Genomic DNA, 23866 nt, shown 5'->3' with positions numbered 1-23866 from the left:
GTACAAGTTTTTGTCTTTAACTATCTAGATTATTGCAATGCACTTCTATCAGGATTACTAAATAAGATATAAAATTCTTGCTGCATTTAAGTTCTAACTAAAAAGGGAACATTTGAGCATATCTCACTAGTCTTAGCATCATTACACAGCCTGTCTATGGTCTTTAGACTTGATTTCAGAATACTTTTAACTGTATATAAGTTTCAAAACAACCTAGCACCTTCTGATATTTTGGACTGCTTGTTCCCTCACATTCCTAACATACTCCAACACTGACTTACTCAGCCTTCCAAGAGTGAAGCATAAAAGAACTGGCAGGGCAGCATTTTGTTTCTTTGCTTCAGTCAGTCAGTCATTTTCTAACCTGTTTAGTCCCGAACAGGGTTGAGGGGGTCTGCTGGAGCCTATCCCAGCGAGCAAAGGGTACAAGGCAAGGAACACACTCTGGACAGCGTGCCAGTCCATTGCAGGGTGAACACACAAACACACATACACACTTTAAGGCCAATTTAGTATCGCCAATTAACCTCAACTGAATATCTTTGGACTGTGGGAGAAAACTGCAGCGCACTGGGAGGAAACCCACATAGACATGGGGAGAACATGCAAACTCCATGCAGGGATGACCTGGGATGCAAACCCTGGTCCTTACAATGAGGTAGCAGTACTACAAGCCAGTACTATTGAAAACTTTGAAAAAAATTACTAAAAAAATCAACCTCTTTAATCTGGCTTTATCAGTCACTTAAGAAATTACCAGCATCACTGGCATCCCTTCATATGGAGGGGAGGAGGAAATGCATTCTTTTCAAGTGTAATTCTATTTGCTGCTTTATGGGTTGGTCACTAAACACTTTTATGAGTTTTCTTGTTTTCTGGCACTAAGCCTAAGTATGCTGCAGCCACCCGAGATGCTGGGACAATGAAAAGAGTTTCACCAGAGTATCCCGTTAATGGTGGCACATTTATGGACTGTGGAGTGCAATTTGGTGGCTAGGCAGTCTTTTGTCCTTTTGAACTCCACAGGTTTATCTTCTCCAACATTCCACCACTTAAGAGTTTAATTTTTCTGACCTCCCTGGCCGTATGACTATAATTTGTAATGAAGATGGGCATTATAATTCTCTACTGTTTTAAATAACTGTTCCTTAGTTTATAACTCTGTTTAGCTATTATTATTGTAAAGCACTTCGAGCTTCTTTCATGTATGAAAATGATCTGTAAAAATTAATGTCTGCAACCTGAAAGGGCAGTTGGGCAAATTTATTCACGGTCACTTTCCAATAGCTGAAAAATAAATACTACTGAAAAACAATGCTAAAAAGAAAATTCACATATTATATCATTACCACATGAATTCCTGAATACCTATGAAACTAAAGGATATTTTTATTTACACTAACTCTTCAAAGCTGCTTTTGTAGCAACATACTGTTGAAGTCAGATTTGTCACACGATAATTTTATCAGGTTTGTGAAATTTTCTGTTGTGCAATTTATATATATTAGACAAACATTAGCTGGACATTATCACTTAGTGAATGGTTATATTTAGAAGACAAATGAAACGGTCATAAACACCTGGGGCCTCATGCATAACGCCGTGCATAGAATTCATACTAAAACATGGCATACGGACAAAAGCAGAAATGTGCGTACACACAAAAAAATTCAGATGCATAAATATGTGCGTTCACCAACTTCCACGTTCTTCTGCTCCATAAGTCCCGGTCTGTGTGGCAAGTAACGCATATGCACGGGCCTGCTGCCACTCCACAAACTCCTACCAGAATTACGCCTCTTTGAATACGCAAATAAATATAAATAGCCCTTAAACTCAGTGCTTTGTGAAACAGGCAATGGCAAAAGCACGGGGGAAAATAGAAGAATTTCAGCAAATACCTAGTGGAGTCAAGGAAAAATGTGCTATTTGGTGGATTAAACAGTGGTATAGACAACAAAAGGAAGTTGATCGAGTGACATAGAGTGTCGGAGAAAGTCGAAAGTTCAAGTTCACAAAGTCGCACAGTGCCGAAATAAAAAAGAAGTTGTCAGATATCAAGTCGCCGTGAAAAGGCGAGTCGTAGCCCACCCTCTGAGAGTCATATGGAAGCTTATTAGGGTACAGAGAAAAGAAAAAAAATAGGGACACAGTGGCAAAAAAGCATGGAACTTAAATCTCGAAATTTCCACTTTAATCACGTAGTTTATTTTGTCATTAAAGTAGAACATCATAAACTTTATCTTTAAATCGTTTAATTTACTAGTTTCTCAAATCCCGTCGTAACTAAAGTAGCACGTTAAATGCTTTGTTTTGTATGTGTTCTTCTATGTGCTCTGTGTGTGTGAATCACTAAGTGCTTCTTAAATGGGCTTTCTCTTCCTCCGACAGGACACAGAATCCATTACATTTGTGATATTACAGCTCTCTGAATTATTAAAACACTGAGATGTATACTTGATATCATTTTCATGATGATAGGAATTAAAGCATGTATTAAACATGGGAACACAGAGACTTCTGTGATCGTCACGGATTGTCCATAACACACACCATGTTCAGGCATAGGGGTGTCCATATGTGCACTTGGCACCAGGACACCCTAGGCCTCAGTTCGATGATTGACTTCGTGGTCGTGTCATCGGACTTGCGAAAACATGTCCTGGACACTCGGGCGAAGAGAGGGGCAGAGCTGTCAACTGATCTCCACCTGGTGGCGAGTTGGCTTTGTTGGTGGGGGAGGATGCCAGTCAGACCTGGTAGGCCCAAACATATTGTGAGGGTCTGCTAGGAACGTCTGGAAGAGTCCCCTGTCAGAAGTAGCTTCAACTCCCACCTCCAGCAGAACTTCGACCACGTCCCGAGGGAGGTGGGGGACATTGAGCCGGAATGGGCTATGTTCTGTGCCTCTATTGTTGAGACAGCTGAGGTGGTCGGTGCCTGTTGTGGAAGCAATCCCTGAACCCATTGGTGGACACCGGCGGTGAGGGATGCCGTCAACCTGAAGAAGGAGTCCTACAGGACCCTTTTGTCCTGTGGGACTCCAGAGGTGTCTAGCAGGTATAGGCAGGCCAAGCAGAATGCGGCTTTGATGGTTGCTGAGGCAAAAAGTCGGGTGTGGGAGGAGTTTGGGGAGGCCATGGAGAACGACTTTCGGACGGCTTCGAGGGGATTCTGGTCCACCGTCCGGCGTTTCAGGAAGGGGAAGCAGTGCAGTGTCAACACTGTATATGGTGGGGATGGTGCGCTGCTGACCTCGACTCGGGATGTTGTGGGTCAGTGGGGGGAGTACTTCGAAGACCTCCTCAATCCCACTAACATTCCTTCCAATGAGGAAGCAGAGCCTGGGGAATCGGAGGTGGGCTCCCCCATCTCTGGGACTGAGGTGGTCAAAAAACTCCTTGGTGGCAGGGCCCCGGGGGTGGATGAGATATGCCCGGAGTTCCTCAAGCCTCTGGATGTTGTAGGACTGTCTTGGTTGACACGTCTCTGCAACATAGCATGGACATCAGGGACAGTGACTCTGGATTGGCAGACCGGGGTGGTGGTCTCCCTCTTTAAGAAGGGGGACCGGAGGGTGTGTTCCAACTACAGAGGGATCACACTCCTCAGCCTCCCTGGAAAAGTCTATTCGGGGGTCCTAGAGAGGAGGGTCCGTCGGATAGTTGAACCTCGGATTCAGGAGGAACAGTGTGGTTTTCGTCCTGGTCGCGGAACAGTGGACCAGCTCTACACCCTTAGCAGAGTTCTGGAGGGTGCATGGGAGTTCGCCCAACCAGTCTACATGTGTTTTGTGGACTTGGAAAAGGCATTCGACCGTGTCCCTCGGGGAATCCTGTGGGGGGTGCTCCGGAAGTATGGAGTACCAGACCCCCTGATAAGGGCTGTTCGGTCTCTGTACAACCGGTGTCAGAGCTTGGTCCGCATTGCCGGCAGTAAGTCAAACCCGTTTTCAGTGAGAGTTGGACTCCGCCAGGGCTGCCCTTTGTCACCGATTCTGTTAATAACTTTTGTGGACAGAATTTCTAGGCGCAGCCAGGGTGTTGAGGGGGTCCGGTTTGGTGGACTCAGGATTGGGTCACTGCTTTTTTCAGATGATGTTGTCCTGTTTGCTTCATCAGGCCGTGATCTTCAGCTCTCTCTGGATCGGTTCACAGCTGAGTGTGAAGCGGCTGGGATGGGAATCAGCACCTCCAAATCTGAGACCATGGTCCTCAGCCGGAAAAGGGTGGAGTGCCCTCTCAGGGTTGGGAGCGAGATCCTGCCTCAAGTGGAGGAATTCAAGTATCTCGGGGTCTTGTTCACGAGTGAGGGAAGAATGGAGCGTGAGATCAACAGGCAGATTGGTGCGGCGTCCGCAGTGATGCGGGCTCTGCATCGGTCTGTCGTGGTGAAAAAGGAGCTGAGCCGCAAGGTGAAGCTCTCAATTTACCAGTCAATCTATGTTCCTACCCTCACCTATGGTCATGAGCTATGGGTAGTGACCGAAAGAGCAAGATCGCGAATACAAGTGGGTGAAATGAGTTTCCTCCGCAGGGTGTCTGGGCTCTCCCTTAAAGATAGGGTGAGAAGCTCAGTCATCCGGGAGGGGCTCAGAGTAGACCCGCTGCTCCTCCGCATCGAGAGGAGTCAGATGAGGTGGCTCGGGCATCTGATCAGGATGCCTCCTGGACGCCTCCCTGGTGAGGTGTTCCGGGCATGTCCAACCAGGAGGAGGCCCCGGGGAAGACCCAGGACATGCTGGAGGGACTATGTCTCCTGGCTGGCCTGGGAACGCCTTGGGATTCTCCCGGAAGAGCTAGAAGAAGTGGCCGGAGAGAGGGAAGTCTGGGCATCTCTGCTCAAGCTGCTGCCCCCGCGACCCGACCTCAGATAAGTGGAAGAGGATGGATGGATGGATGGATGGATGGAAGTACAAGCAGCTCTACAAGGAGCACTTGATGGACTGATTGATTGTGTTTATAATTCTTGGGATGAAACTGTTTTTGAACCGTGAGGTCCCTACAGGAAAGGCTCTGAAACGTTTGTTGCAGGAGAGCAGTTCAAATAGCGCATGGCTGAGGCAGCGTGTGCTTGATACTGTATACCGATAATTCTCTATCTGATCAGCTGCTGTAGAGCTGTGATTTCCCACTCAGATACAGTGGGATAAATTCTCCCAGTGGTGCAGTGAGAGTAACAACGCTAACGCAGCTATGGTATTTGGAATAGTTTGGCCATTCCGTGGACCATTATATTGTTACAGGTTAATTACAATGAGATGCCTTAAACTAATAAACAATATGCAGTTAATTTCAATGTATTAGATAAAGCTGCGTCAGGGATGTGGATCTAAAAAAAGAAAGGGAAACCACACTGGAACAAAAGCACTGTTTTGATGCTGGGTGGTACCAGTTTGCAAACCCAAGTGGACAACTTGCATACAGCAAGGATTGAGCTAGCGTGAAAATGTGCGTGGCTTTACGCCGAGTTTGGTTTTTATACTTCACGATGTGAGCATGGAAACAGGGAGTATGCAACATTTTTTTTGCATTTGCACCGTTTATACATGAGGCCCCTGATGTTTTCATTTTAGAAATTGCTCTCTTTTATATTTACCCCTATTTGAAGTCCATCTCTGTGAAATTAAACTTGTTCCCAAGTGTATCAAATATAGTAACTTATCAGACTTTGTTATTGCTTATGCCTGAATTAGCTATTACTCATATTTTGAAACTGCATCCCATTCTCTCTTCTACCATGCAACTACGTGTGGTATGTACGTTCACTACCTTCAAAACATTGTAGTTATACTAATGAACATTTTCTTAGCATTTTAAAAACCTGACTAACACAAAGTTAGTGTTTCCATCTTTACAATTATGTGTTTTTATCAAGGCAATATCTGTCAAAACACTTGACAGCCTCGCCTTGTGAGTATTATGAGCTGAGCCAAATGAATATTTAGAAAATGTGTATGTTTTGAAAGACTAAATATTTTATTTCGTAACTAACGAATGCAGCAACTTATTTTGTCATTACTTTTTTCCTTCAACTGTAGTTGATATTATTTGTTTGGAGTTTGGGCTACATACACTATGGTTTCTCTCCTACATTCTAAAGACAGATTAGACTATCTGATGGCTCTGAATTGCCCCAAATGAGTATGTCTGAATGTGTGCAAGTGTGGCAAACAAGTTGGATCCTGTCTTGCACCCAGTCCAGCTGGATGAGGCCCCTATTTCCCTGCAGGCCTAAACAAGATAAGCCAATTAGAAAATGGGCACAAGGTTTATAATCAAAGGATAAAATACTGTAGTGGTCTGGTGCGATTCACACCATCGATAAGACGGTGACATGTTTAATTTTTTTGGTGGAGATTCCAGGGATGCACCCAGCCTTGGCCCAACCCGCACACACTGACAAGCAGAGACAAAGAAGCAACTGGTAATAAAACAACAATTAAAGAATGTATTACACACTAATAAATGAAATTTAACTTCACGCTAAACAATCCCACCCCTGTTCCCTTTCTGCGATTATATAATAAACACAAACAAACCACAAACAAAAACCACACACTACAAAGCCCATGGAAAATGGCAACTGATGAAATGCAATGACGGAGATAAATAGTCCTACCAGTATTTCCTGATGAGATGAAGATGGGTGAATGGGATCAGGAGCTCTCCTTTCTTTGCAGGATGACAACAAATCCCCGGACAGTCCTCATGTGCAGAAAAACACCAGACAGACCATAGCCCAAAACAAGAGACGATACGGAACAAAAAAAGGTATCAGAATGGAAGGCAGACAGACAGGGAACTCCAGACACGAAACACCAAAAACTTTTTTCTTTTTGTATCACTGGCCCCCTTTAAAATGTCACACCAGCCTCCTTGTACCCAACAGCTCCTGCACCCTCAGCAGATGACCAATCAGAGCCACTGCAGGGACTGCTGGGAGTTGAAGTTTTAATCCCCAGTGTCACCGCTACAATGCTGTATTAAAAAGTGATTAATCTTGACCATTATTTCTGACTTCTTCATTCAAATGCATAAAACTACAAGCCTAAACAATTACAGCGGACAGCTGATTGGTCCCATCATCGCATTGTCAAAGAATGTATGAATGATGCTTTTTTATTTCTGAAGAAATTCCAGAATTTGATAAAAGCCATTTTTAGGCTGAACATGCAGCCACATATTCCTGTTCTATTAAATTAAACAATCTATGTACAATTCACACAATCTCATGCTGAAATTCATGCCCTGTTGATAATTCTTAACCCCTTGTGTCATTCTCTCTTCCTGCATTATATCCTTAAACAGTCCTTTTTTTTTTAAGCAGTCTGGTCTCTTTGGTATTCATTCTTGATTGGCTCAAGCCCACCTCTTACCATTGACAACCATTGAGAGATCAACTCAAAAAACACTTCACTGCTCAAAAGAGCTTTTTAAAAACAGCTAGCTCCCTCTCCTAGTACCTAAACTAAGTAATACAGATATACAATTTGTGGCAGACCTCAATTTTTGGTTCTAAGGACATCTAAGAACAACAGTTTCCTTGAGGGAAATGCACTCATGTCATTATGGAAATGGGTAACCAACCCCTAGTGGTGAATGCACTGTGGATGAATCCACCAAAAGGAAATAAAATATTACATGATGTTTCACACTGACCCACACTCTGGGTTTTACATATGTAATAACGATATGTTTACTTCACATAGAGGTATAGGACTTTGTTATTTCAATGGTGTTATATCCAAGTTGTTTGTCTTTTATATACATACACTGTGCTTGATTATCTAGTTTAATAGTGAGAAGCCTATTCACTTGCCAGATGCCACATATTCATTACTGTGTCATCCACAAAATCCAATCTGCCAGAAATGGCCATTATGTACAGTTTTTTAGAATAAAGGAAAATGTTGCAATGCTCTGCCTTTTTAATGTTGATGTCATTGTCATAATGAAAATGTATAAATGGGGTATTTTCAGATGTGCTGATGGTGACTGTTTCTTGTGTACTAATCAAGTGGATTTATTGTTGTCACTGTATGAAAAGTCTGTTTGATGGCTTTTTCATGTGGTGTATTCAAACTGATTATGTAGCCTCCTCTGTGTTAAATTTACTCCAGATCATTTCTGTTTTCCAACAACAAAAAATACTGTTATGTGTAACAGAAAAATGTAAATACCAAAAAGTCAACATAATCACAGAAGTAAGGGTACGTCTATAGTGTCTACTACTGTACGTGCAGCAGCTGGCAACCCAACATGGGTTGGCAATACCATAGAAACATCTGACAAAAAGATCTAAAAACACTGAAGCCGCAAATTTTGTCAAAACCAATACTTGTGTCATTCACAATCCTTTTGGCCACGACTGTCAGGCAGTTTTGGCAAGGAATAAAAACTGCATTGTTGTACAGTAACCTTGGAAAAGATCTGTAGAGACGCTATAATGACTGTACTTATCCTCCCACTTAGTCCCTTTACTGATGAAGACTATCAAGTTTCAGATGTACCCAGAGCTTGCCGCACCCAGCAATTAGAACTTGATTCCAAATTGTGTCCATTTAGATGCGATGTTATCCGCAACAGCCTTCCTTTGTAACCCATGAGACACTTATGCTACGATCATGAATATACAACTTCCGCAGATTTCTGATGATTGCCTGATGCATATCCAAAGATTTGTACAGCTTCAGTACAGTCATTGTTATTAGTTAAATCCACGTATTCCATAATGAATGAAAAACAACACAAACTGCATGAAATGTTTATAGTATTGTCTTGCTTTTCTGGTCAATTTGTATTTTTTTGAACCACAGTGCTCTTTGCTATTATGCGTTCTTGAAGGTTTGACATGCTGTGCTAATGCTTGCAACCCAGCACCAGCCCACATTTTATTTCCAGATAAATATGTCTGTTAAGATATGGTGGGATAAAAACCTTTGATAAGTAACAGACATGTAGATCAGTGGTCCTCAATCACAGTCCTAGAGGGCCACAGTGGCTACGTGTTTTCATTCCAGCCAGTGTCCTAATTAGAACTTAGTCCTTGCTGATAATGAATCTTGGTGTTTACCTCTATGCCTTGTTAGTGCCTTTATTCATCAAAGACAAATTTTAGTTACTTTGAAGATCAGAGGTCCTCAATTACAGTCCTGGAGGTCTGCTATGGCTGCAGGTTTTCACTTTAACCAATTTCTTAATTAGAACCCTTTAATTTACTACTAAAGCAATACGTTTTTCAAACTTAATTTTAGTTCTCTTGCCTGTTACCTTTCAGAACCCTTATTTGCCTATTTTAGCAGCTGAATTAAGTTTGAATTGTTGCCTGTTTTGTTAATCAGACATTAGTTAATAATGAGATGCAGCTAACCAATAAACCATGCAGCAGCTCTCCAGCTCACGTGCTTACCATGATGTATCTGTGGAAAATAAAATGTTTAAAATGAATGAGAGGGGAATTGGAAGAACCATTAAGTTTAAATCTGTTCTGGTCCACAAACACATGGATGATGTTCTCTCAGAAGGAAATTCTACAGTGCAATTAAAATTGCTCTTGGATGATTGCAAACATTAAGAAGCCAAATAGTTAAACATCAAGTTATATCAGCATTGACTGCTTTCGAATTAGGAAACTAGTTGGAATAAAAACCTGCAGCCACTGCGGCCCTCTAGGACCGTGATGTATATTTTTGCAATATTTGTTGTGAAGTAGTCTCTGGCTGTGATCCATCCAGGAGGAAAATGCTTTTTGGGATCAAATTTATAATTTCCTCAGGGTACAATAGCCAAAATGTCTTTCACAATATGCCAGACACCACTGTCTCTTTAGCCCATGTGACATTAAGCAATTTTTCCAGCAGTTTTTAGTCATATACTTCATTTACATTATCTTAGTGAGTCAGAATCAGTTGCTGGCACAAGCCCATAAAGCTGATCATCTAACGTGACATGCGGAGGGATGGACTGTATATATTCAGGAGAGCTGATAACCAATGAATGCTCATCTGGAATTTCAATGCGCAGAATGTAGCAAGGAGGAATAAGGAACATGCATGTTTTGAACCTCAGAAACAGAAGAGAAGTTTGTCTGTCTGATATTTTGTGTTTTGAAACAGAATGGAAAAAAGGCCAGCGATAACCCTTCACACAAAGTTAGCTCAGTGAGGCAGCACAGGGGCTTTGGACCATGCAAACAGAAAAAAGGCTCATCTGTTTTATGTCTTGGGATTTACGTTCCATGCCAAGTGGAAAAATAAAGAGCAGAAACTGCTGCTGAACTTAACACAGCGGTTAACCCTTTTGAGCAGCAGCAGCTCCATTAAGCAGCACACTATTGGCCAGCGCAAAAAAGGGACAAACTAGAAAGACACATCCAGCAATGTTTAGTTGTGTAATTTGACATGATGCAGTGAATAAATTCAGTGACTTCAGTTGACAAATCTGACATACCCAACGACAAAAAATCACATAATGTGAAGTTGGCTTTAATGTAAAAAAGTAACTACATCATGAATGGAAAAATGGGCTGAATTTTACTGTTGAAGAAGCCAGTATTCTAGTTTAAAACATAAAATTAAATGCATCCATCCTCTGTATGATTAATTTTCTTTTTTTTTTTTTATTGCAATCATTCCATACAAATAGATCAATTAATACAAAAAAGAATTGAAGACAAATCAAACCCCACCCTTGAGAAGGAGAGCAGGGCCAAAGGAGAATTGCTTAGGGCTTTTTAATAGGGCAAAAATAAACAAAAGGAAATAAATATTATATATATAAATATTATATATATAAATATTATATATATATATATATATATATATATATATATATATATATATAATATATATATATATATGTATATAGGTAAATAAAAAAATTGATTAATTTTCTTTGTTAAACAAAATTAAAAATGAAAACAAGGAGTCTGTTAACTGATCCATGCCTGCTGCTACATGGGAAAACTGTGCAGATAAGAGTGGTGGCTCTGTGGCTAAAGGATCTGGGCTGATAACTCAAAGGTTGGCAGTTCAAATGCTGGCAGTGACAGAAGGGATGTTACTCTGTTGGGCCCTTGAGCAAAGTCCTTAACCTGAAATTGATCTAGGGGCACTGTAAAATTGCTGACCGTGCGCTATGCCCCTAAAACTCTGAGTAAGTTGCGAAAAAGAGAAATTTTCCCTCAGGCATTAATGCAGTATATATCACTATTGCTGAAAATGATGGGCTACTTAAAAGAGTGAGGAGCTCTCTCACCAAGGACAATTTCTGACAGTTTAGGGTTTAATTTCCCAAGATCCCCTCAGTGCTACTCTAAAAACTGCACATCACACATTTTTAGCATTATGGGTAGGATCTGTAAACATTTCCCATTGTGTGCTTTAATATTTAAATGCTCCCACTCACTCCACAGTCATTCTGGAATTTTAATTGCTGGATTAATTCAAATAAACTGTGGCACTGAAGTCAATGTCAGCAAATTAGGAGAATAAAAAAGTAATAAATTAGGCAAGGATGATGTGTTCAATTAATTAGATATTAAAATAGATTCCAGCACAGTTTTAGTACTCCTCTACAGACCACCAGGGCCATATTCATTGCTCACGACTGCATTTTGCAGCCTTTTATCTGATTTAGCTAAAAGCAGACACTTACAGGCAGGCAGAGCAGCAAAGGTTAAAAAGAAAAAAAAAAAAAATAACACACTCTCCCCAGCGGTGAATCAAACTCGGGTCTCTGAGGCTCGGCAAACCTGCTGCACTCCACGGAAGCTGTTGTATCGTTCTTGAACCTTTTGTGAAAGTGTTTATTTGATCTTTGGAAATCAGGCTTCATACATTCCATAGGTTATGCCTACATTTTGTAACATTTATTACTAAAATATGAAAAAGTTTCTCTTTTAACAATGTGTTTACACAGATTACTGTAGAAACGGAACACATATGAAATGCATGTGTTCCAAATAACGATCTATAATTTCCACTCTAAAACTCCAGCAGTTCAGTCACTCCCAGATAATCAAACAAGGAATGAGCTGGGAAAACTTAGTGAACGTTCTGCGATGGTTGCTGCTCGTCTTAATCGGCACATTTAGAAGACAAAAGATGCTGGCACAGAGCTGAGAACAGTTTTAAGGTGGGCCGGATCTACGAGTTTTTTTGTAGACTGGTAATTCTAGTGTTAAGGAATACGTATCTACAGAAGATGTATTTTAACTACTATACATAAATGTACAATTTCGCAGGTTTATATTAGTTAAAAATTTAAATGAAAGTGTAAACTGACAAAAAAAAAAACTAACATTTCACATTTTCAATCGTGCCTGACGTGGAACACACACAAAAGGCCGGCATGGAGCGGCTGATCTTAACTGGTATTGCACTGCCACTCAGAGTGCAGTTAAAAAGCTCGCAAAGAAAACAGCCTAGATCAGTGCTTCCCAAACTCAGTCCTGGGGACCCCCTGTAGCTGCAGGTTTTTGTTCCAACCAGATTCATAATCAGTGGCAACACCTCATAACACTGAGCTCATTTAATTAGCTGGGAATATTTTTTCTTTTATTCTACATTCAGAACAGCACAGCAGCATGATTTTTATATGTATTATAAAACATTTGGAAATATTTCTGCTTTTGCTATAGATTTAAATGCTTAATTATCTTTTGTTGATTTCATTATATTTTGCCCTTTCTCTGTGCAGTTTTCCCCCATCATTGTATTTTATTAATGACAATTAAAAATGAGCAGAGCAAACACCCAGGCAAAAGACACTGAAGAATCAAAGGCTGCAACTACTTTGGCATTAGATCCACTACAGTAATCCCTCGCTATATCGCGCTTCACCTTTCGCGGCTTCACTCTATAGCGGATTTTATATGTAAGCATATTTAAATATATATCGCAGATTTTTTGCTGGTTCGCGGATTTCTGCGGACAATGCGTCTTTTAATTTCTGGTACATGCTTCCTCAGTTGGTTTGCCCAGTTGATTTCATACAAGGGACGCTATTGGCAGATGGCTGAGAAGCTACCCAACTTACTTTTCTCTCTCTCTCTCGCGCTGACTTTCTCTGATCTTGACGTAGGAGGATTGAGCAGGGGGGCTGTTCACACACCTAGACGATACGGACGCTCGTCTAAAAATGCTGAAAGATTATCTTCACGTTGCTCCCTTCTGTGCAGCTTCTTCATGAAGCGACATGCTGCACGGTGCTTCGCATACTTAAAAGCTCGAAGGGCACGTATTGATTTTTGATTGTTTGTTTGTATCTGTCTCTCTCTCTCTCTCTTTCTCTGCTCCTGACGGAGGGGGGTGTGAGCTGCCGCCTTCAACAGCTTTGTGCCGTGGTGCTTCGCATATTTAAAAAGCCAAACAGCCCTTTTGATTTGTTTGCTTTTCTCTCTCGCTCTGACATTCTCTGCTCCTGACACGCACTCCTTTGAAGAGGAAGATATGTTTGCATTCTTTTAATTGTGAGACGGAACTGTCATCTCTGTCTTGTCATGGAGCAGAGTTTAAACTTTTCAAAAAAAAGAGACAAATGTTTGTTTGCAGTGTTTGAATAAAGTTCCTGTCTCTCTACAACTTCCTGTGTTTCTGTGCAAATCTGTGACCCAAGAATGACAATATAAAAATAACCATATAAACATATGGTTTCTACTTCGTGGATTTTCACCTTTCGCGGGGGGGTTCTGGAACGCAACCCCGCGATGGAGGAGGGATTACTGTAATTAGTAAATAATGGATTAATTAAACAATTAGAACACCTGGAAAAGTAGAATGAAAATCAAGTAGAAAATTTTGTTTAAAAAAAAAAAAAAAAAATACATTATCAACATATACAGTAACTGCTTAGTAGATTTTAATATACATATTGTAATGTATATTAAACTTAATTAGCCCAGGAGTCCAATTAAAAACAGAAGTTGGTTGGAGCAAAAACCTGCAGCAAAAGTGGGTCCCCAGAACCGAGTTTGGGAAGCACTGGCCAAGGATGGATGGATGGATGGATAGATGGATAGGATTGATAGACAGATACTTTATTAATCCCCAAGGGGAAATTCACATACTCCAGCCAGCAGCATACCGATACAAAAACAATATTAAAGAGCGATAAAAATGCAGGTATAACAGAGAGGAACTTTGTATAATGTTAACGTTAACCCCCCCCCCGGGTGTAATTGAACAGTCACATAGTGTGGGGGAGGAACGATCTCCTCAGTCTGTCAGTGGAGCGGGACATTGACAGCAGTCTGTCGCTGAAGCTGCTCCTCTGTCTGGAGAGGAAACTGTTCAGTGGATGCTCCAGGATTGACAGGAGCCTGCTAATTAATGCAGGATTGTGGGGCCAAGCCTCCTCCAAACTTTCCACAAACAGGGTACACACACTTCAGGACAATTGCAACAGTGTCTCTCAGTCATTTTAGTGCCATGCCCACTTTTTTCAATATATGTGTCTTCGCAACTACAAATGCGTATCCCCCCTGGAAAATTGAACATGATTGTCAGAGTGGAGACCTGCCATGACCAATCTTGATGACCCACTTTGTCACTTTCTGTGACCAACTGCCAAATATAAACAATAGCAACTCGCGACCCACCAGGAGCAGTGCAGTGGCTGAGACATGCTGAATTACTACACATTGTGACAGTTTTAGGGTTCCCATGACCCCTTGAACCCTCAGACCAGATGTCAGACACCAGATAAAAGTCCAAAATGAATTTATTATAATAATAAATGTGCACAAAGCACCCTCCACTCCACTATACTCTAATAAATCAATAATCTCAAATAAACAATCAATACAATCCTCCACTCCCAGACACGTTGCCACCCTTCCACCCAACTCAGCTTGTCCATTTGGGATTTCCCAGAGTCCTTTATAGTCCGTGACCCGAAAGTGTTTCTGTCCCTCAGTCCATGTGACTTTCTATCACTTCCGGGTCAGGTAAAAAAACTTCTTTTCTTCATCAGCCCGGAAGCACTTTATTTCTTTCAACCATGTGACTAGGATTTACTTCTGGGCTGTATGGAAAATAAACTTGTCTGTCTCCCTGCAGCGTCCCCTGGCGGCCCCGACGTTATCCAGCAGGGCTGTGTATTAAAACTCCATACTCCATGATGCCCGGCTGGAATTCGGGGCATCTCCATGTTGCAAGGAGGGCTGCATCTAGCGGCCTGGGGGTACTGGCCAGGATGAACGGCCGGCCATATCCCACAACACACAACTTTAAAACTAATGAAATAAAGGAGTATTTGAAGGGCAGCACGCGCTAAAACAGCGAGAAACTTGAGTCACGACCTCCAGAAGATATGCGTGACAGCACTAATGACTGCACCATCTTGCAAATTCAAATCTATGTTGTTCATTCCATATGGTGAATTCAGTACTGAGGTGCACTTTTGCAGTGTTAAGCACAACATTCGGTCAATTAATAATTAATCACAATGTTAAGCGTGTGTTGGGTTAACCGGCGACTCTTACATAGGTGCAGGAGTGCACTTCAAGTAGATGAGCGTCCTATCTGGGATTGATTCCAGAAACTTCTGCTTGGAATTCCAGCCTTGCCTCTACAATGGAAGAGGCAGAAGCTCGCAATCTTGAGTTTGATTAAGAGGATCTGAATATTGGCTGAATATTAACTTTTTTTTTTTTTTTATTGCTATAAGTTGCAAACAACAAGGTGGAGATAGATACAAGGTGGTGAGCAAAGGTGGTATAATAATCTACTCAGGATTGGGTGGCCCCTGACACTGTTTTTTACTTTCTCGTATACGAAGTATAGAGAGGGAAAGTACTGGAATCCACAAAAATTCCATTTCAAGATTTTGATGAATCTCGACGTTTTCATCCTCTCAGAGTCCCAAAATACCATTTTTGGAAATATGTCTGTGCATCTGTGTGTGTGTGTTGTGGCAGGTGGCCGGGTGTGGTCCGCAGCCGCCTGCCTATTTAAGGAGCCGCCTCCCTACAATCAAGGCTGGAGTCGGGTGAGGAGGTGGACAAGGTCAGAGGAGGCGGCAGGAGAGGCCCTGAGTGTTGTGTTGGAAGAGAGAAAGAGAGACGGCCTGGGAAGAGCCAGGACTTTGGGAGACTGTGGGGTTTGTTGGTGTGGTGCACTTAGACTTGTATTATATTAATTGTATAAATAAACGTGTGGTGATGGCTTGTAATGTGTCTGCCTGTCTGTGTCCGGGAGCACCCTTTCACAGTGTGTATATGTAAACACCATAACTTGAGAATGCAAAATTTGGTTGACCTAAGTGAAAGCATACAAGTATTGGGTACAAAACAGATTTCTATCAACTTTTGGGCTATTTCCGCTAACCGAAAGTGGAACTTTACCTTTTATTCATGCAGCTGCAGAGACAGATTTATTCAACTTTACTTTTATAATAATCATTCAATATATTATTAATTTGATTTGATGTTCACAGTGAAGTTTTTTTTGAGAGAGGACATGACAGTGATGGGTGTTAAAGAACAAGATACAGAGGACAGAAAGATATGGAAGAAGATAATCCGCTGTCGCGACACCTAACGGGTGCAGCCGAAAGAAGAAGTTTTTTAATGTACATAATATAAAAATATAATCAGTCTTGCAATTTATTCCTCAAACATCCATCCCCATATCCGAGTATACGAGAAAGTCTCAAACACTCCTGCTTACTGTCTCCTGACTCTTTATTCAAAACTTTCTTCCACCACACCTTCCTTTTTCTCTCAACTTCTCCCGTCACTTGTTTCCTAAGAGTGTGTGTCCGCCCCCTTACAGAACAGAAGCCGTTCTAATCAATAACATTTTAAAATAAGCATTTATATGGGTGGAGGCTGATTTGAATTTAGTTCTGATAAGTTTGACTTGATTGTATGGAATGTTATATGCTTTTTAATAAATTAAAGATCAAAAAAAAAAAAAACAAAAAGCTGTTCATCCAGTCCCATCACTTACAGCATTCATTCTTCCTTTTCTGCTTCCACGCAGCACATCACAAGCTGCCTACACGTCACAAAATATTAACAAAGCAATAAAACAGGATTTAAAAACATTGTTACAATACAGAAGAATATTAACACAGAATAATATCATCAGTGGTTTCCATTTTTGACATATTTTTCAATTTTGTCGGAATCATGCTTACTTTGTTCACTGTTCTTCCTACTCAGTAAATTGAAGCAATACTTGAAATGCTTTCACCATTTCGTTAATGTTTAATAATTTCAGTTTTTTGTGAAAATTCCAAAAACCACACACACGTTTATCAGCCACAATGTATAGTAGATTAATTGTAACAAAAGAGAAAAGTTATGAAATGCTATTAAAACTGAAGGTATGTAACAAGACACTGTGGTGCTGGGGGAGTACACTATGTGCTAGCACAAGGGAAAGCTGTTCCAATGGGCAAAGCTCGCAGTGTATTGCATGGCAGTAGTAGTACAGTAATAGGTAGGCGCTGGTGTGCACAATGTTTTTTTTTTTTTCTTTTTCTTTAATGGCGACTGATGGACAGTTAATTTAGGTTTTACTATACATATATTTTATGTGTGTTCAGTATATACAACAATCTGTGTAAATGTATGATAAAATAAGAAATGTTAGGTCTAGTGGACACAAATCAAATGTATGTGTTTATTATATCACGCTTGAATGCAACTTTTTTGTGACAATCGCACTTATGTGACATCAAGGTAACTACAATGGTACACAGACATAATTTGTTGTTTACCATCAACTTTTACAACTAACAAATTTACACATTGTTACTCAAATGAAATGTATTTATTATATCAAATATAACTGCTTGAATGTGCAACACACACAAACATGCATGAAAACATCTTTATGTGAAAATATTTGGACTTGACAGTCTTTACACATTCAGACCAACATATCATTTGAACAATTTCTTTTCATTCAGTTTTTTTCTTGAATAAAAGCACGCTTGATTTGTTTAACCTTTTGTGAAAGTGTTTATTTTATATAACAATAAATACTTAAACATTAATCTGTTTTTGTCTCACCCACGCGTGCACGCACACACATACACACACAAAGTCTTAATTTTTATACAATCTGAAACTAGAACTTTACACAAAGTGTACAAATAATTTTGGGTTGGGAGTTGTAATGCAGCTTCACCCTCAGGCGATGCTCATACCGCACTCCATTACGACATGCGGCGGGAAGAACAGTACAGAGAGAACTGTGCCATGATATATACAATTAAAATGTTAACAGTTTCCACACACCCAAGGATCCTCCTTCCTACATTTACGACAGGTGTACTTTTTGCACTGTACACACCGATTTGTACTACGGTTCCTATGACAGCGAAGGAGCACCTGGCACTGAGTTTTCTTTCCAGGGGGAGATGGAGGTCTTGGAGCTTGTAGTTTAAGTTGCATCTTTTTTACTTTTTCCAGTGCCTTTTCTTGCAAGTAGTAACAACGAAGTTCCTCTGCAAGGCGAGCTAAGAATACTCTTCTTTTTTCAGTGGACCCCATGCATGCCTTGTATAGTACGTGTGCGTTCATTACCGCCAGGTCAAGCATGTTGTAGAACACAGCAACCGGCCACCTTCGAGTTCCTGCTCGAACTGAATAAGCACGAACCTTCTGGTCCATGATGTCAACGGCACACTGTTGAGAGAGAGAGAGACAGAGAGAGGCAATATTTTGAATAAGTTGTTTTATGACCTTTTTAGTACATATCAGAAACCATTGTGAAACTGAGGCAACATTACATATATCTGCATACCTTCATGTTGTTGTAGTCTGTGACTGTATTTGGGTTTTTTTTCCGATCGTCCCCAATCTCCACGTTTTGGTGCATGGTACTAAGAATGCAGACAGACTTCTTCTTTTTGGGCACATACACAGTCAGCATGGTATTGCCAGTTTTAAACACAAGTGTAGAGAATTCCTCAAGTCCTGAAGTGTCCTTAGCTGGAGGTGGAAGTTCCCGTTGTATCTTATTCATGGCGCCAAGCAGAGTTGTGTTACGTTGCAGCAGTCTATTTGCCAGCGACAGAGATGTGAAAAAGTTGCCCGTTGTTACAGTTCTGCCCTTGTCCAGAAAAGGCTCCATAAGGTTCATGACAACATTCTCTGAATGTTTTTCTCCCGTGGGATGACTGGGGTCCTTTCCTAAATAAGGAGTAGCATTGCACATATATTTTGTCTCCAGATCTGCAGCAATACAAAATCTTATGCCAAATTTGTCAGGCTTGTTTGAGATGTATTGCAAGAAAGGACAACGGACCTTGGTTGGAAACAGTTGCTCATCTACAGTAATATGTTGTCCTGGGTTGTAACTCAAAATACAGTTCTGAACAAAACGTTGCCAGATGTCCGAGATCGCAGCAAATCTGTCATTTTTTACACGTTCTGCACGGGTATCCTTGTTGTCAAAGCGCAAATGCCCCATAATTGTTTGGTAGCGGTCACGGGGCATTGTATCTTTGATTGCCGGTATAACAAATAGTTCAGACCAGGCGTCAACCACAGCACCAAATGTGGTTGTGGCTGCTCTTGTAAAAAGAATAGATATAAACGCCATCAGCTCGTAGAGAGACAGGCTCCAGCTGGGGTCTGTTCGGCGGCCTTCATGGACTGTGCAGTCTCTGATGGTCAACAGCATGTTAATGTCTATCAAACACAGGAAGCTCTGCAGTCTACTGGTGATTTTACACTGTAAGAGGAGAAGTAAATAAATAAATGTAAATAAATAAAACATCATTCAAATTGGTTTTTATATAAAGAACATCCAAAAACATAAATCACAAGAAGAACTTTGCATGATACCTTGGCGTGCTCTGTAGGCCCTGCTGTCCCATTGAAGGACATGTGTGTGGTAGATTCACCAGCAGGAAGACATCCAGCTTCTTTCTCTATCCAAACAGTGCCATCTTTCGCCTTTATGCCTGGTGCTGCCACCTTGTTCTTTTGTGTAACCAGACGTTTCTTGCGGGGAGGTCTTCTGCTTTTTTTCTCTGATGTGGTACCCTCGTCCTCATCCGAGTGCACCTCTGTGTCTGTCTCATCGTCGTCGTCTTCTTCGATAACAAATATAGCTTCTTCGCCACCGTCTGAGTCGCAACCATTCATTTCTTGCAGCAGAGCCAGCGCCTTCGAAGGGGGGTACCTCCTCTTGCGTGACAGTGCAGTGTCTGTTTGCTCAACAAGATACCAAGGAGAAATAATTCACCCATGCTTGTGTGTGTTTTTATCCCTTCACATCAAAGAATTCCCTGTCATTTCCAGTTCCAGTGTCTCTAAACACTACTCACACCCACAGTTATTCCCAGTCTGCTGCATACTCATAATGGCGGAATCTTTTCACAGGTAGCATATGACGGGATTATTTTCTGTCATGTCCCGTATTTTTTTTTTTTTTTTTCATTTTTGGGGACACACAAGTGTCATAGCAGTATAAGACTAGAAGCCGAAACCGCACTCTAAACACATTCATGCCCCCAATCTGACATTGTTAGTATTATATAATGTATATATCAAGCTTATGTCATGTTAGGGTAACTATAACAGCACTGATAAATAATTTGTATTTTTACCACTTTTACAAGTACCATGCATTTAAACAGAGTATTAGAGACTCAAATCAAATGTATGTTTTTATTATATAATAATAGTTTTTTACATTTATATAGCGCTATTCACAGTTGGTACAGGTTTGGTGGTTGTCTGTATGCCAGGGGGCATCCACATTGTATGGAAAACTCAAAAAATTCAAAAGACTTTGTTGGACAGTTATCACAAGATCTTGACTATACATTGTTCTCCTCTCCTGTTATAGGAATCTTAGGCTGGAGAGGTCTGTTCATGTTTGACATTGAAGGTGATCAACTTAAAGGCTTTCAAATGCTGTTTTTTTCCTAGTGTATATATAAACACATGGAACTCCAGTTTCTGTACTACAACTTACCTGAAGAAGGGGCCTGAGCTGCCTTGAGAGCTTGCATATTGTAATCTGTTTAATTAGCCAATTAGACCTGTAATTTTGCTTTACTTCTCATTAAATATTTTAAACAATGCAAGAATATGTAGAAAACAATGCAGATTTAGATAGAATGGCTCCCCTTAAAACAAAATTTACTAAAGCAGCGAGAAACTAATCCTGGTTTAACCAAAGCACTCATACTACTAGAGTGTTGAAAACTGGAACATAGGAGGAGAACAACAAAGCTGCAGATCATTCAAACTGTACGGACAGAGAGTGTTGACAAAATTTTTAAACGCTCTCTTAATGAGCCGCTAATCAGTTGCTAATCTAACAAAGAGGAATTGCTATCTGCAGGTTCTATGAACTTCTTTAATGATAAATGTGACAATGCATTTTGCAAACTAAATATTGCAGTGCCAAACCCTGTGGGTCGCTGTGCAAGTCACTTAAGTAATTTTATTTTAACTGAATTAACAATTTTGCAATTGTGTCACTAAGTGTTACATCACAATTAAATACATTTACAATTAAAAAGAATGACAGTGGCCCCTCAGTTCAATCACATCAGCCCCAAATTTTACATTAATGTTATATACTGCACATACCTTTCTCAGGAGAACTTGAATATGATGCAATCTCATCATTTTGCAGTGCAGGGGGACTACTTGGTGTGAAGCCTAATCCAGTCGCCTCTTTATCTGGACACACATGCTGAGACACAGACTCTGATTTTATATTTTCTTCTTTAACACTGTTTGCAGTTATAGTTTTTTCTCTGTCAGTGATGTCAAATGTTGGCTCTTCTTTAATGCTCCTTAGGTCCCATTCATTATGCTTGTTTATGTTAGGACCCCCCTGCTGAAGGGGCACAGATTCCCAATCACAGTCCTCTTTCTTAATGTTCACACTTATTTCATCCATGGTATTCATCTCTTCAGAGCTCACATTTTCAAATGTAGATCTCATTTTCAGAGCACTTGGATAACTAGACGTATTTTCTCCATGGCACACATCAGTTACTGCAAGCATATTAGCCATTTTTATCTGTAAACAGAAAAGAGTACACTATTGAAAACTGAACCAAAAAGACCTGAACACATCTGAGCGAAGTCCTTCAGTCTTTTCTCACATCTTATTGCCTGCTGCCCTTGAATCAGACCAACAATTCTTACTCAAGTACTTTTATATACATCTTACAAAATGGAAAACAACACTTATACATTATTCCACAAATAGCCTCACAAGATTGCTTATCAGTTTAAATATAACCAGTGTTGTATTTCACACCATGTTTGCACTACATAACTTAACCATGTATTAGGTTTTTTTTTATTATTATTTTTAAATTCCTGCATACACTGTGTAGTTCACTATAAATTTGAAGAGTTTCTCATAAGGTGAACTTTATAGCTTCAGGAACCCCTCTGTGAAAATGTATTGAACATTTTTGATTTCTATGTGCAAGACATTTGACTTGATCCTCGATATACAAGCCAAAAATTACTCTTTCAGATGTGCCTGTGGGAATTATAATTTTAGGACATCTGCTAAATCATCTAATTTATTGACTTCTAAAAAATGTTCAGTTACATCACTGTACTAAGATGTTTATGAAAACTTCAGAGAACTGCACACTGATTCTCATGCTACTGTACCTCACTTTTCCCATCAACCAGTTGTATTGTAAATAGTGGCTTCCCGTGTTAAGCTAATTCTTGACCCATCTGAACATTATGCCCTCTATTCAGGTCTCTCTTATTACTGGCAGAAAAGCCTCTTATGATGCTATGCATGACAAGCTTTTTTGAAAGTTAGGTTAAATTATTTGTACTCACCTCTATAACTAAACACTTGTGTAGCTTCCCCCATAAAACTCCAGAAAAATCAACGAAACATCTCTCCATCCAAAAACATTTTGTCTGATTATTAACCCACCTGTATCAGACCTGCTTCCATTCATTTGCATGTGATCCCTAAAAAGTGAACAACTGCCACTATCTGCCCGATTGTGTTTTAAAAACACAATTATTTTTGATATATTCCATCGTAAGAATTTTTCTCAAAAGATGTAGTAATTTCTGTATAGACATTTGATACATTTACATACAGCAAATAGTAATTAGCAAATATATTCAAACTCTTGAAGGTTTTTTAAAAGTTGCTAGGTAACAAATGAAGTTTAGCTATTTTCTTTCAGCCTGTGTTTTTATTATAAACTCACACAGTCAATGTTATCAAGTTAATGAAGTCTTCTGATGTGAAAATTTCAGAAAAAAAAAAATCAATTGACATTACTTGTTGCACAATTCATTTGCTGGTTTATTATTCATAATACACTTTACCTTCTTCCAGTTTTCTCTTATACTGTAACTATGATGCCTGAAGCAGACGCCTTTAAAGTATTGATAGCCCTACAGATAATAGAATCTTCATGAAAAATAACTGACAGCATTAAGTTACCTTTATCTAAAGAACTTTATTCTCATCCAGTTGTGAATTACATCACACTTCATATCCCTTAAAAACTTATTGTGTTGTATGAAGTGCACATCTAAATCAAACATTTTATAATTAACTGCTAATCCAAAGTCCACCCACCTTATTCTCTAAACCCTATGTAAGAATATACCTGTCTTGAAAATGATTGGGAGAATGAGTAACATTCAGTTTAATAGTATTACATTGTTTCAGGATGGTACCCTGTACAAGACTGGTTGTGTGCCTTGTGCCCAGAATTGCTAGGACAGGGTCCATCCAAACCATAGGATGATTGCCTTTTTTTATAATTCAGTCTAGCTAATCATTTTGACCTTCAGTGGAAGCCTGCACTTCTTGAACCAATGCATTCGTAATAGCCTTGATAGCTACAGAATATTAAGTTGGGAAAGGCTTTATCTTACAATA

General features: G+C 40.2%; 1 protein-coding gene across 2 annotated transcripts in view; it reads right to left on the bottom strand.

Annotated features, from left to right (window-relative positions):
• The window catches only part of LOC114665979 (zinc finger protein 271-like), a 47353-nt gene that overhangs the window by 14914 nt on the left and 8573 nt on the right, over positions 1–23866 (bottom strand). The window contains exons 2-5 of one of the 2 annotated variants that reach the window (XM_051925324.1): positions 21568–22006; positions 19807–20171; positions 18761–19693; positions 17824–18642 (exon numbers count right to left, since the gene is read on the bottom strand). In XM_051925324.1, coding sequence (XP_051781284.1) covers positions 18235–18642; positions 18761–19693; positions 19807–20171; positions 21568–22000 — 2139 coding nt within the window. In that variant the 5' untranslated portion in view covers positions 22001–22006 and the 3' untranslated portion in view covers positions 17824–18234. Of the gene's footprint in view, positions 1–17823; positions 18643–18760; positions 19694–19806; positions 20172–21567; positions 22007–23866 lie in introns of those variants that run through there. The other variant, XM_028820673.2, reaches the window with a different exon arrangement.

This window comes from Erpetoichthys calabaricus, chromosome 1, assembly GCF_900747795.2.
Source record: "Erpetoichthys calabaricus chromosome 1, fErpCal1.3, whole genome shotgun sequence".
NCBI classification, from domain to species: domain Eukaryota; kingdom Metazoa; phylum Chordata; class Cladistia; order Polypteriformes; family Polypteridae; genus Erpetoichthys; species Erpetoichthys calabaricus.
This window is presented reverse-complemented; position numbering and strand designations above follow the sequence as displayed.